Here is a 14,451-nt window from a genome sequence, read left to right on the forward strand (position 1 = left end):
AGAGAAACCGGTCTTGGGGCTAGTTCCTCATGTAGGTAAGACACCCCATTCTATCCTAATAGTTTTTCCTTACTAGTGCTTTTAAAAGTGGGATGTTCCTTAAGTGTGGGTGTGCGAAGCTGAGCTGTCCTTCAAGGTCAAGTCCCTAGGGCTCCCTGGCCAGCACAGGTTGTATGGGACACCCACAGCGAATGTTGCAGGCTAGTTTGGGAGCCCCTCGCTTACAGTAAGAAGCGGTGAGCAGCCGTCACCATCCACTGGGGGCTATCAGAGTGCCCGCACAGGGCTGGTAACTAGAATTGAGGTACAGCAGGTAGAGAAGAGGACTTAACCACCCAGGTCTTCATGGGCAAATGAAGCAACACCTGGAACCCAGAGGGGAGTCAAGGGATAAACCTGAGCAGAGCAAGGGGAACCAGGAGGAGACAGGTCCAGGACCCCAGGGCCAGACAGCTACCAGCAAAGGCCCCAGTCCATCTCAGAAGAAAGCCTGATGATCTACTTCTGAAGGTCACAGCCACTGACACAGAGCATGGTTCTACTCCGAGATTCACGCAACCGCATCAATCAACTTGAAGGCTTTGGTTGGTTGGCTGGCTGGCTGGCTGGGTTTCCAGTGTTAGACAGTATCTATATTTACCATTTACAGAGCACCTGAAAACACAAACCAAACCCACTGCTGTCCAGTTGATTACAACACACAGCGCCCCTGGAGGGCAGAGTAGAACTGCCCCATGGGGTTTCCAAGGCTGTCAATCTTCATGGAAACAGAGTGCCTCATCTTTCTCCCACAGAGTGGCTGGTGGATTCAAACCACCAACCTTTCAGTTAGCAGCCATACATTTTAACCACTGTGCCACTGGGGCTCACTGAGCACCTAGCCTCTACTATAAGCTAAGTACTGTACTAAGCACTTTCCATACTTGGGAGTTTTTATGATTTATTTAGTTTTCATATACACACACAAACTGTGGGGTGGATAAGTGTTACATTACCTCACAGATAAGGGAGGTGGTGTTAGGAAACTCACAGAAGGTCCCACCCCTTTGGAACAGTGGTTGGTTCTACAATCCTGACCCTAGTCTACTGTTTCCACATCCCACACCTGCACCCCTTCTCTGGCCCCTGCTTCTCCTGCCTGTCTGAAGCTGTCCAGGGTGCTGAGCTCAGTTCCAATCTCCCAGAAGCTAAGGGCTCTGGGCTCCACCCCGTCACAGCCAGGCAGCCTTTCCTGTAGCTCCCAGACTTTTTCCTACTTGTAAAAGGCAGAGACTCTCTGAGACTGGACATCAGGACTCCAACAGAAAGGCATCAGACACAATGCCACTTCTACCTGCGTGAGCTGCCATGAGGAGAGACCGCAGAGATGAGCTCTATAGATGGGGGCCTGGATTAAAGTCCCACCTCTTCCTTCCTAGTAGCACCACCTTGGGCAAGTGGAAACAGATCCCACATCTGAATTCCCTGTGTGCACACTGAGGTCATAACAGCCTTCCCTCCCAGGGTTGCTGAGAATGGAAGGGGTTAATGAATGTAACTACCAGAAGAGTGATGACACGTCAATGCTGCGTATTCAGGAAGTTCCCACCTTCACTAATGTAGTGCCAAGAACATTCTTCTGCAGTTAGAACCATGGGCTCCAAAACACATGGAGCTATGCTCAGAAGACAGACAGACCCCCTCCATGACCCCAAAATGACGAGGCTGAGAACCACCTCGCATGGGTTTGTATTAATTTCACTATGGGCGAGGTACTGAAGTACTCCGTTTCTTCATCCATAAACTGGGGAAAATAATAATACTTACCCCACCAGGTTGCCATGAGAATTCAGTGAGTTAAAATGTGGAACACATTCCTAGCATTGCCTGGTGTTTTGTAAGTGTTAGCCTTACAATGGTGGTGGCGGTGGAGGCAGTGGTTAGAATGGCGGGGATGGTGGTGGTGTACTGTTTCGAAGCCCACAGAGGAAAATCTACCTTCTTCTCTTGGACCTTATAGCAGAATACCTGTTGCTTCTGCTCTTTACGTCTTTTGTGAATTCCCACACCCCACCAGGGCTCCACCTCCACCTCCAGCCTCCCTCCAGCTTCCACACTCCAGCCCAGGAACCTCAGCAAACATGAGACCAGGTGTTGAGCCCAGAACTAAAGGTCTCAGCTCTGAGTCCTGGAACTAACTGCACCTATTGCCCAAACTTCCATGCTCCTGGTCCCGCTGCCCACCCTCTCCAACAGCTCCACAGCCTCACACCACAGTACAGTCCTGAGCAACTTGACAGAGATGTCACTGGCCACTCATCAGTCACCATCAGCAAGGCTAGAGGAGGACACACTTCATGTTGATCCTGAGTCCTGTCGTGAGAATAAGACTACCAAGAGAACTCGCATGGACAGGTCCTCTGTCCTGCCTGGGAATCTGAACAGCAGGGAGAGATGTAGGTGGCAGAAGTGGGAGTGTGGATTCTAGAAAAGCCTGTCATCTTGAGGTCTCTCCTTCCAGGGATTCAGTTTGAATATCCTGATCCTTGGTACCACAGAGGAGTCACCCATCACACAGCTGTCCACCTTTCTGTCAGTGGGCACGGAAACCTCAGTGTTGTGAAACCTGCCCTATGACAAAATCAGTCCAGGAACCTGCACCTTGTCCACCTCATCTAGACAAAGAATTCCAAGTGGGAGCCAAACAGATCTTCCACGGAATTGCTTCTTTGGAGTCCAAGCTCATTCCAGGTACCTTCACCAGCTCTTCCCCTCCCTTCACTAGTCCCTTCTCTATGCTGTGTGACCAAGAGCCCATCCCATGGTTCCCTCTCCTGCCTGCCCTGCTCTGACAATGCATCAGTGACCCACCCCTTGACCTCTCTCCTTTGTGAATGTCACACTCAGCAACCTCCTCCTCAGAGCTGCATCACAGCCCATAGCAACAGACACCATGTGCATGAAAGTCCCCACCACACTAGGAGTCCTTGTCAGAGAGAATCCTGAATCTGTCCCCACCTCCACACTGTGCTCTCTGACTCTCCTCCCGCCCTCGGTAGCTGCCTTTCACTCATCACTAAGTGTGACCAAAAACTGAACTTGGGTGGTGAAACGTATCAATGATAATAGCTAAATAGAAAATCAACTGGGATGGTGAGAACAATATGATAATACACTCAGAGTCTCTATAAATCAGACAAGTGCTGTGGAATGAGGTTGGAAACAGATGGACACATACACACATGGAATCTATAAAGACAATAATGGATGAAGAAGTTAAGAACAAGACAATTGCAGATGCATGGGGAAATGCTGAGTATCACACCTGGATCCATCCACAGGGCTGTAAAACTCTTTTTTCAAAGAGAAGCAGTTTCAAATAAAATGCCCACATGAGATAGCAATATACTAAGAAAAGGAGCAAAAGGGAAACTAGAATTGAAAAGCTAAAGGCTGTGACACAAAGGCTACAAGACACATGAGACTTCATCAGTATTGAAACCGAACCCACTCTTGCAGGGTCTCGCCGTGTCTGGGTGTGAAGGGGGATGAAGGGTAAAGATGGCATAAAATGGGGGTCCAGGGAGGCCCCCACATCACGCCAGGGATCTGGCCTTGTTCTGAGGCAACAGGAAACTACTGGAGAGTTTTAAGTGGGCGAGTCAGCCCCACCTACATTGCAGAAAGAAATGGCTCTGAAGGGAAGGAAACATGGCAGACTGAGCCTTTGTAGAGAGGCGTCCATCTTCATTCAGATGAAACTCTCTGGCGGCTGGATTGGGATGACCAGAGTGAGGCTGGAAAGCTGTGGTGGATTCACGAGGCTTCTGGAAGGAGCATGATCGTTGGGTTGACAAGGGGAGTGGCAAGGAAGAGAGAGATGTACACTAGGGGAAGGGAGAGTCATTTCCCAAGGAAGGAAGACATTTGAAAGGCTGGAGAAGGGTTTAAAGGTGCCAGACTATGTTTCAAGGGTCTCAGGAGATACAAACAGTGGTTTCCCTGAGGGGGTTGTACTTGTGGGACTGGTGGTCTGGGCTGGAGGGCCAATTCGGAACCCATTTTGAAAGACAGGCAGGAGTCCTTAGGGCCAACCTCCCTCAGAAAAATCTGTTGTCTTCGGAGGTCTTGTCCCAGACATGGTCCTGCTTCCCACACTCACAAGCCAGGCCCTCAAGCTCCCTTCCTGGCTTGTAACTGGCCCAAAAGATCTAGAAAAAAAACAGCCTCGTGGTTAGATAGATTTTTCTTGACTTTTTACCTGTCATAACCAATCCCACCACCACCAGAGACCTTCCCCAGTCCTGCCCCACCTTCAGACCCCAAGTGCATGTCCTTGGCCAGATCTACTCCCCAACGCTCCCCTATGTTTTCGGCCTGGCTCAGGGGAGCCCTGCCATTTCTCCTCTTTATTCCACACTGAGGGCCCTGCATGAGGGGCTGCGTGGTCTACAAGCCAGTGAACCCCGGTTGAGGCACAGGAGCTGAGAGGACGCAATGGGAGGGCAGTGGGTGCTCACAACAAGATCCAACTCTTTCCACCAGGGGTGGGTGTGGGGCAAGCCCTCTCAGGTTGTCCTGAGACCTGATGAGATAATGGGTTTAGGAAACGTGCAGGGCTACAGGGACACAACGTATGATTAGGTTACACCGCAGCCGAGCCCACAGCAAAGTCACACTGACACGGTGAGGAGAGCCTACTCGGCTCAGGAAGGCTCCAGCACGAGCTTGGTGCTTCGCCCTGCCCTGGACATCGCTGCCTGAGGAATCTGCAAGTGCGGTGACAGGGTTTCGGGACACTGGCTCCAGGGCTGCCACCAGAACACACAGCTCCCAGATCTGTAAGCATCCCCCTCCGCCCAGATAGCGGCTCTGTGACACTTGTCTTGGCCACTCTCCATCACTCAGAGCTGCTGGCCAGGCCAGCAGAGGCCCAGGGGTGATGACATAGTGATCAAGGACAGGTGAGCCAGTGTAACAAAGACAGGAGGGGCTTCAGGGGAGGATAAGTGCTCCGAGCAAACCCAAAAGGGACACAGTTGCCTTGTGCTAAGGTGGGGACTCTTGTTCCCACAACCCTAGCCTTGGGAACTCTGGGGAAGAGGGCCTAAGCCTCGAGGTCTCTTTACCTACTTTCAGGCTGATGAGATTAGGGGGCAGCGTGGAGGGTCCTGCAGCCAGGCAGTGAAGGGGCTAGGCTTCTCCTCACCCCAGCCCCCAGGCCCGTAGGACAGAGGCCCAGCCCCTCCCCTCCCCGGAGGCAGGCTAGGGCAGAAAGGCTTCTGTCTGTCCACGGCGGCCTCTCCCTGCCCTGCCAGCCCAGGGCCTTCCAGTCCCACCAGTGCCCCGCACCAAAGTGCCCACGGATTCCACGACACTGCTGAGGAGCCCGGCTGAGGCCCTGCCCAGCTGATCTTCTTCCATTTCTCAGGGCAAGACCTGGACTGCCATGGAACTCATCTTCTTTGTAGGGGTTCTTGCTGGTACGTACCCATGACCTTCTCCTCCCTCCTGTAAGACACAGGTAATGTAGCAAGCAGCAGGTGAGGGGCAGGGGAGAGGTGGAAGGGGGAAGGAGAGACAAGGACACTGTCAGATGCAAAGGTCCCCTTTCTTAGACCCCATCAAAGGCGTGCAGGTGGGGTGGGTGAGCCCACCCTGCCAATGCTAAACTACCGGGAGGGTCGTGGCACAGGCCTGGGAGAGTGCCCAGCTGTGTGTTGATCCAAAATGCAGCCTCCTCGCTCTCCGGGCAGGTCCCTATGTGGCCACAAGGACAGAGAATTCATTGTGACCTGATGTTCCCGTTCCCCAAAGTTTAGAGACTCCAAATGCAGAGGGTGGAGAAAGTGGGCCCATCTGCCCCGACCTGCTCACAACGGCAGGAGCTGTTGGCACTTCCCACCCCTCCGCCTGCCTGGGGGGCATCAAATCTCAAGGGTGTAACTCATCCGAACTTCCAGTCAAAACAGGAACATGAGTACCTCACTGACCTGGAGACCTGCTCCTATAAAGATTGTTGTTGTTGCTGTTGTTGTTATGTGCCGTCAAGATTACAGCCTAGAAAACCCTATAGGGTGGCTCTACTCTGTCCCATGGGGTTGCCCTGAGTTGGCATGGACTCAAGGCACCACCAACAACAGCAGTGTTGTTATGAAGATGAAACAAACCCACAGGAAACCCCACAGTCTGGGTGAGATCAGTGCCTGGGCCGAGTCAGTGCCCAGAGACAGGCGCTAGCTCTTGCCCTTATCAATGCTGTTATGAGCCGCCCTCGAGTGGGCCCCGAGAACGCACCACCACGGAACGAAATGGTGCCCGGGCCAGCGCCAGCCCGTGAGCTGTTTGCTCCGACGGCTGTGCCTCAAGGGCTCTCACTGGATCCTTGTTGCAAGTAGGTCCCCAGGCCTTTCTTGCCACTCCCTCTTAGTGGGTAAGCTCCACTGAAACCTGCTGCGCTTCCCAGGAACGCAGCCTCCACGGACAGAGGGGCTGTGCCGGCCACACCGCAGCCCAGCTCTCCGGCCCGCAAGGCAACAACTGGACCTCAGAGCCTCCACCGCCCGCCCCTTGTTACACAGGCGCCATTTCCCCGTGGGGTGTCTGTGACCACAAGAGCAGGTGGGGTGCAGGCCCGGGCACAGGGAGGAGTGGCAGGGCTTCCCGGCAGCCACACAGGAGTGACGTGTGATTCCAACACCGGAAACGGCCTGCCTTCCTTTCCGCTGGAGGTGGTGTTCAAGTAATTCATTTACTGTAACATTACATGCCTCTATTAAAAATCCAGGAGCTCTGGCAGTGTAGTGCCTAAGGCACTTGACTGCTAACCAGAAGGCTGGCGGTTCAAACCCACCAGCCACTCCTCGGAAGGAAGGTTGGGCAATCTTCTTCCGTAGAGATACTGCCTCGGAAACCCAAGGAGGGGCCGCTATGAGTCGGGGCCGACTCGACGGCACATAACAACAACAACAACATTAGAAATCCAGAAATACCACAAAGTAAAAAAAGATAAACATCACCCACATGCCTCCAACTGAGTTAGTGTGCGCTAGTCCTGCAGTAGCATTTACTTCCTGGCTTTAGAGAGGGGCACTGAAACAGTTATAATTATATATCTCATTAAATAATGTATGTGTATATAATGCAATAATTATAATTATATAATATTAAATAGTTACAGATAAATAATTATAATTATATAAAATATTAAACAATTTTATAGAGGGCATTAAATCATTATAATTATACATATTATTAAATAATTTTTATAATGGAATAATTATAATTATACTATTAATTTTTTTAATATATTTGTCTGCATTTACTTATGTATCAACTTCCAGCAGATCCAGAGAGATAGATACACTCAAATAAAAAATAAGCCATAGAAACGCACTATAGCTATATAATAAAATATGTACATATAATATTAGATAATAAAATGTACATATAATACTTTAACCCAATTGCTTTAAGAAAAAAGCAAATGAAAAATAAGCTGCAATTCTATGGCTTATTTTTTGTTTGCTTTTTTAAAAAACGGGGTGAAAATATTTTATATGTACATTTTTATTATTAGTATTTTAAGTTCTATCATCAATAGTTCCTGTGTTATTTAATGTTCCTTATGGATCAGACTTGGGTAACGACAGTGCTCCCTGTGTCCATGCAGTCTGTAATGCTGAAGTCCAACGTTTCGGCATGGACTCAACTGTTCCCAGGGCTCAGTGAGCTTCCTTGATGTTCTACTGAGTGTGTCGTTCAGAATCTCTGTGAGCATCAGATTGTGTCTTTAGAATGGGTTCTTGGGATTGGAATTATTAGGTTACAGTTCATCAACCATCAGGTTCATTAATTAGATAATCAATTGACAATCCTGATGTCAAGTCCTAAGTTGCTTTTCAAGAAGGACCACTGGGATCGATGACATTCCTGCAGTGAACGAGTCCGTCTCACACTCTTTCTTGGATTGAACATTACAAATTTTAAACAAAAATGATTACTATAAATATTAGATAAAACGGTATGTCACTTTACTTTACATTTTCATTAATGTAATGAAACAAATGCCAAACAGGTTTGCATTCTTGGCCGATGGATGACGGTCTTCAAAATCACCCAAGAAAACTAATGATAGCTTCGTTTGTTCTAAGACTGTGTTATGTGCTAAAAATATTAATTATTTTCCCAGGTACATTTTTCCCTGCTCACTCGTTGGTGCAGAAGGAAGACCCCGCCCCCTATTTGGTGTACCTCAAGTCTCACTTCAACCCCTGTGTGGGGGTCCTCATCCAAAGTAGCTGGGTGCTGGCCCCAGCTCACTGCTACTTACCGTGAGTGGTGGCACCCCAGCCCAAAGCAGCTACTGTTCCTTCTACCTCAGTGGCCCTCAAATGGGCCATTTCCCCCAGGGGACATTTGGCAGTGTTGGAAGACAACGTTTTTGATTGTCACACTGGGGGGTGGGGATGGTGCTTCTGGCAACCAATGGAGAGAGGTTGGGCACAGGTGCTGCTGGACAGGGCCCACCCAGAAAACCTCCACTGGAATGCCAGCGGTGTCCTCCCTGTTGGGACTCTGGTGTACCCACCATGCGTCATCTGCCATCAGTGTTTTCAAGTTTGTCACTGGCAATATAAACACTTTGTATCAAGTAGGGTCCCAGCAGGAAGCTGACAGTGTCCTCAAACTGGTTGCCTTGAGGAGCACGCAAGGAGGGCACTGTTTACAGAGAGACGGGGATGTTACAGTGAGAACAGAAGAGTGTGGCAACCCAGGGTTGGTGTCAGGAAGATAAGAGGTGCCACCCTGGACCTCTAGAGCAAGAGGAGAGTGTGGCTCCAGGGAGAGAGCAGGAACTGCCTAGAGACGCACGCTGGGCACAGGGGACCCCACTGTGGCCACCCTGAAGATTCTGCTCTCCTCCCTGCAGCTTCCTTCTGGGGCTTCCCATTGGCCACCACCCAGTGGAAACCCAGAAGACAAGTGAGCTCATGACTGAGTCTCGTGTGTCCCCTGCAAAGGCACCCAGCCATTGGGGTTGGGTGTGAGTAACTCTGGTGAGAGGCCAGATTTCTGTGCCTGGTCACCTGTCCCCCTGCCTCCCCCTAGGACAAGCTGGCACAGATAGAGCAGGGAGAGAAACTATCTCTGCCAGGCAGCATTCTCCTCTCACTCGGATCAACAGCTCCACTGCCCTGGGTACTAACGGGCCCCCGGGGCTCCATCTGGAAAATGGGGAGAGAAACAGCACCCACCCAGTAGGCTCACAGAGTCTTGAAGGAGAGGAGCGGCTAAAGCACTTGACCTGGCACCTGGCACATTGTACCACTCCACTCCTTAGCTATAACAAGGCTGACGACGATGACGACGATGACAGTGACCTCTAGCCCTTCTCCCTCCAGAAATCTGAAAGTGATGCTGGGAAACCTGAGGGTCAGGGTCAGAGATGGGACAGAGCAGGTGATCAACCCCATCCAGATCGTTCGGTATTGGAACTACAACCACACCAACCCCCAGGACGATCTCATGCTCATCAAGCTGGCCAAGCCGGCCACCTTCAACCAGAAGGTCCAGCCTCTGCCCCTGGCCACCAGCAACGTGCGGCCCGGCACCATGTGCCTGCTTGCGGGGCTGGACTGGAGCTACGACAACAGTGGTGAGTGAGCGGCCTCCGAGGCGCGGGCCCTGGCTCTCCCAGCCCAGGGTCACACGCACACGCACACGGCTGTGCAGTGGGGAGCATGGGGACTGTCCCAGGCCTTCTGTCCAAAGGCCATGCCATCCCCTTCTCCAGGCCAGATAGCCCTGCCGCCTCACCCTCGGGTCTGGCCATCAGGGGCCACTCCACATGGGGGGGCCGTGCCCCACTTCCCTGGAGCGTGCAGCTCTGAGAGCATAGAAAACTCGTGAGAGGGGGCACCCCGTCCTCCTCCCAGACAGACCCTGGAAAAAGAAACCTCTGCCCTGCCTCTTGGGCCGTGCCCCCTCAGATGTGTCTGTGGTCACCCCTTCTCTGTCCCTTGTGTTCACATGGAGAGCATCGTGAGGCTGGGGGGCAGGCTGTACAGGACAGCTGAGCCCAGGCCTCCGGTGCCATCCCCCCAGGCAGGCACCCTGACCTGCGGCAGAGCCTGGAGGCCCCAGTGATGACGGACAAGGAGTGCCAGAAGACAGAGCAGGGCCAGCGCCACAGGAACTCACTGTGCATCAAGTTCGTGAAGGTGTTCGCCCGCATTTTTGGGGTAATCTTCTCTCTACACCCCACTTTAAGGGGCTTGTGCATCCAGGGAACTATTTAATGAGGAGGTAGCTGAAGAAACGGAAGAGAAAGCCATCTGGAGAGGCCTGCCCTCCATGACTAGGGAGGCTGTGAGGGTGCTGCAGCTGCTTGTTGTTCCTTGGTAACAGCGCCCCCCACGGAGTATGGTCATTCCTTGTTGTCCGGACAACTCATGGGGACCCTGGGTGAAAGAGTAGACCTGCTGATCCTCACAGTGGCAAATGAAGTTGGGCAAGCTGGGCACTGCTTTAAAAAAGTCCAAGTTTTCACTACTGCAAACAGCCGGCCCCCACTGAAGTCCACTTGCTTTGCCTCTGTGGGGTTGGCTTGGTGTCCGTCAACAGCAGCTGCCACAGGCCATGCTGTTTCCTTCTGTGTGTGCACCCTCTTGTCTTACCATCTGCCGAGCACAGCTCCTTACTAAGCCTTAGCAGGAAGGACACGAGAAGCCCCCTCCCCTTAGGAAATGCCTTCAGGGGACATCTATGTCTTCTGTGTCTGCACCAATGAGTTCTTCCTGCTTCGCAGCCCCACAGCCCCCACCCCTGCCCTTGTGCTCTCTCTTCTTCTCTGCTGCCAGGATGTCCCACATTTGAGGGGGACAGAGGGATGGCTATGATAGGGCTGGATGATGGTAACTTCATGGGTCCAGGTTCCCACTGTCCACCCCCTCGTGTGACCCGGGAGTTCTTGAGAGGCTTCTCCTCTGACTTTCTCCAGGCCTCGCGAGAACTCCCGTGTCACTCAGTGACACCTCAGTGCCTCCTCAGGACCCAGCCCCACCGCACTGCCCTGGGCCGAGCTCAGGGTCCAGCTCCTGAGGACAGGCTCTGACCCATGCCATGATCTCAGTAGGAGGTGGCCGTGGCTACTGTCATCTGCAAAAACAAGCTGCAGGGCATCGAGGTCGGCCACTTCATGGGGGGCGACGTCGGCATCTACACCAACGTCTACAAGTACGTGTCCTGGATCGAGAGTGTCACCAGAGACAAGTGACACTGCCACTCCCTCAGCACCCTGGCTCTGCCACTGCCCACACGGCACACCCAAACTCACAATAAAATCGCCACCCAGAAGTCCCGTGCTGGGCTCGCCCTATTGTCTGTGTCCCTCTGTGTCTCTGCCCAAGTCTCACTCCCTCTGAGAGACTAGAGTGGGCTGAAGTGATGCGAGCACGGACTGCACTCTGCTGGGCTGCAGGCACGCTCGGGGCCCCAGGGCTCGTGAGAGGTCCCATGCCTTCTCACAGATGAGTGCAGTGAGGCTGGCAGAGCTGGTGGCAATCAGGCCTGGCTGGAACCCGAGCGTCAGCTTCCAACCTGCTCCTGGCTTCAGCGTGGAGGGAGCCAGGGAGCAGATGATGGCTCCGTCCCCACCACTCTCCTGCCTCCAAAGGGCAGTAAGCATGATGCATCCTGCGCAGTGTGAGCTCCCTGATCTCCGGCAAAGGCCAGTGAGCGCTCGCCTGAGATGGAGCAGGAGGCCAAAGGCCCAGAGCCCAGACAGCCCTCCTACCTTCGTGCCAACAACCATTGTAAGGTTGCTGGAGATGTCGGGAGGAATGCTCAAGGTCAAACAAAGAACAGTGCTTGGAAAGGAGTTTACCATTTAGGTTGATTCGCCTGAGGGCTATCAGAATGTGCGCTTTTCTGACCCTGAGGCAGTTACTAAGGGAAGAACTGACTAGAAAGTACCAGTTCACAGAGGACTGAGTTAAGCAATCCATTAAGACTGAGTGGAAAAGTTTAAAGATGATTTCTTCCCCCAAAAGGAAAGAAAGCCAGCACAGACAGGCAACAAGGGAGACAGACTGTTGCTCTGTTTAGACGACAGACACAGAACAGCTCTCCACTCCCTCCCTGTGTCTGCCGGAGAGACCGTTCCCCACAGCCGCGCCAATGTTCCCTCTGTATGTGCAGGAGAGAGCAGACACGAGTCCAGGCTACCTAGGAAGCAGCAGAAAGGAAATGAGGCATCCGCCTTTGGTTAGTTACTTAGGGAAAAAACACATCAAGTGTTTAAAATACGGTGCGGTTGGCTAATGCTCAGGGAAGATTGCTTAAAATTTCATAATTTCAATAGAGCATTTGTTGAAAATGTGGTTGATTCCTATTCAAGTTCTGTAAATAAATTTTGCATATTAAAGAAACATTCAGAGTCAAGCATTGATGAAAAGATTTTTCAGGGACAACTGGTCCAAATGGTGTTTAAGCTTGAAAAGAAAGGAGGACTGTGTGGAGGAGGGAAGAAACTGGGACTGCGGAAAGCAAAGATCCGTGCAAGGCTCACTTCATGAGGGTAGACAGAGGGCGGCGGCTCAGAGCTCTGTCTTCAGGAGGTCCCTGATCGTCTCCACAGAGGAACGGAGCCACTGGAAGAAGAATCAGAGAGAGGACGTACAGGTGCAAATGGTGAAGACAAAAGGCGTTCATAACCATCTTATGCCGGGAACCAACAAGTTCCCAGTGAGAGACATCAGGAAACATTCTTGAGGAAGGAAAAGTTGTTTCACCTTGCAAATTTGCCAAGCAGGAATGCTAAAAAATATGGCAACAAAACAAAGTACAGGCATGTGAGTTAAACATTTACCTCAAGTAGACACACGCCCTGGAGAGAACAATCATGGGAGAAGGAAGGGCTGCTTATGCACAGGGAGATAGCTCAGGGTGCAGAAGAGTATGAAGGGATGGACACTGGGAGGAGGTAACCATGGGGAGGAAGTGGGAGGGGAGCTGCTGCATTGTAAATTTTGGTCAATGACATGAGACAAAGTATATGTGAACTGCTGTATGAAAAGTGAATTTACTCTGTAAATCTTCACCCAAATCCTAATAATAATTAAAAAAAAATTATGGCAACAAATTTGGGCAAGACTGGAGTATCAAGGGGTCTTCGTTACAGACCTTTTAAAATTCTTATACTATAGAGAGATGCTGGGAGGGACTAGAGAGGTAAAAAGGGGCCCCAGTGGCACAATGGTTAAGTGCTCACTCACTAACCGAAAGATCAGTGGCTTGACCAACAGCCTCTCCACAGAAGAAAAGACCTAGCAAGCTGCTCCCGTAAAGATGACAGCCTAGGAAACCCCACAGGGCAGTTCTACTCTGTCCTGTGAGTTGGAACCAACTGAATGGCACCCAAGAGCACTGCCTTTGAGTCAAATCCAAGTAACAAATAGATAGAATCCCTGGTGACAGTAACCCAGAGGGTCCACACGGGCATCAAGATGAGATCAGAGTGCCAGTCTGAAAGCCAGAGAGCCCCTGGGTGCAGGAGGTATGGCCCTGGGAAGTGAGGCAGGGGCAAGGGCTGGCACACTAGAAACAGGGCAGCAGATTTCGGTCAGTGGGAAAGGGACACTCAGGAAATAAGGGGGCTTGGCGAGAAGACTCTAGCTCCATCCATCACCTGTAGGTCAGCACTCAGTACCAGGAAGGAACGAGCCTTTCACAGAACCAGGTGCCTGAGTGGAGTTTCTGTTCCAGGAGGACTGTGCAGATGAGACTCAAAAGGAGAAAATAAAATCGTCTACAGAGAAGAGTCGAGCTCACGCATACTTTTAGCTCAGGAGATGGGTAGTGAGCAAAGCAATGGCCTGGGAAAGGCCAGGACATAACTGAACCCAGTGTGACTCCAGACCACTGAGGGTGATGAAGCTCAGGGCCTAGGACAAGGCCCACACGGGCTCCAGACCACCAATGTGACAAAGCTCAGGGCCATTCTCGCTTCCAGCTGCACTTCTTCCAGGACAAAGTTGTTAGTCTTTGTAGCAGACTATGGTACTCTTAGCATTCTCCAACACCACAACTCAAAAGCATCAACTCTTCTTCAGTCTTCCTTATTAATTTTCCAGCTCTCACATACATAAAAGGTGATTGAAAATACCATGGCTTGGGTTAGGCGCACTTTAGTCTTCAAGGAGATATCTTTGTTCTTCAGCACTTGAAAGAGGTCTTTTCAGAAGATTTACCCAATGCAATACATTGTCTAATGTCTTGACTGCTGCTTCCATTGATGTTGATTGTAGAACCAAGTAATATGAAATCCTTGACAACTTCTATCTTTTCTCCACCCACTGTGAAGCTGTTTATTGGAGCAGTTGTGAGGATTTTTGTTTTCTTTATATGGAGATGTAATCCACACTACAAAGTGTAGTCTTCAATCTTCATCAGTTAGTGCTTCAAGTCATT

At 51.2% G+C, this 14,451-nt stretch overlaps 1 protein-coding gene and 1 pseudogene across 1 annotated transcript; one reads left to right on the forward strand and one right to left on the reverse strand.

The window, feature by feature from the left end:
• LOC103207214 overlaps nucleotides 1-2,338 on the reverse strand; it is a 15,696-nt pseudogene extending 13,358 nt beyond the window's left edge.
• A 3,090-nt stretch (nucleotides 2,339-5,428) lies between these two features.
• PRSS37 (serine protease 37) lies at nucleotides 5,429-11,257 on the forward strand. Its single transcript, XM_007952753.1, has 5 exons — nucleotides 5,429-5,462; nucleotides 8,171-8,312; nucleotides 9,384-9,637; nucleotides 10,087-10,223; nucleotides 11,117-11,257. The coding sequence occupies exons 1-5, from the start codon at nucleotides 5,429-5,431 to the stop codon at nucleotides 11,255-11,257; spliced, it is 708 nt and encodes a 235-aa protein (XP_007950944.1).
• Nucleotides 11,258-14,451: the final 3,194 nt, after the last annotated feature.

This window comes from Orycteropus afer, unplaced genomic scaffold (genome assembly GCF_000298275.1).
Source record: "Orycteropus afer afer isolate SDZICR_OR568_19922 unplaced genomic scaffold, OryAfe1.0 scaffold00358, whole genome shotgun sequence".
NCBI lineage: Eukaryota > Metazoa > Chordata > Mammalia > Tubulidentata > Orycteropodidae > Orycteropus > Orycteropus afer.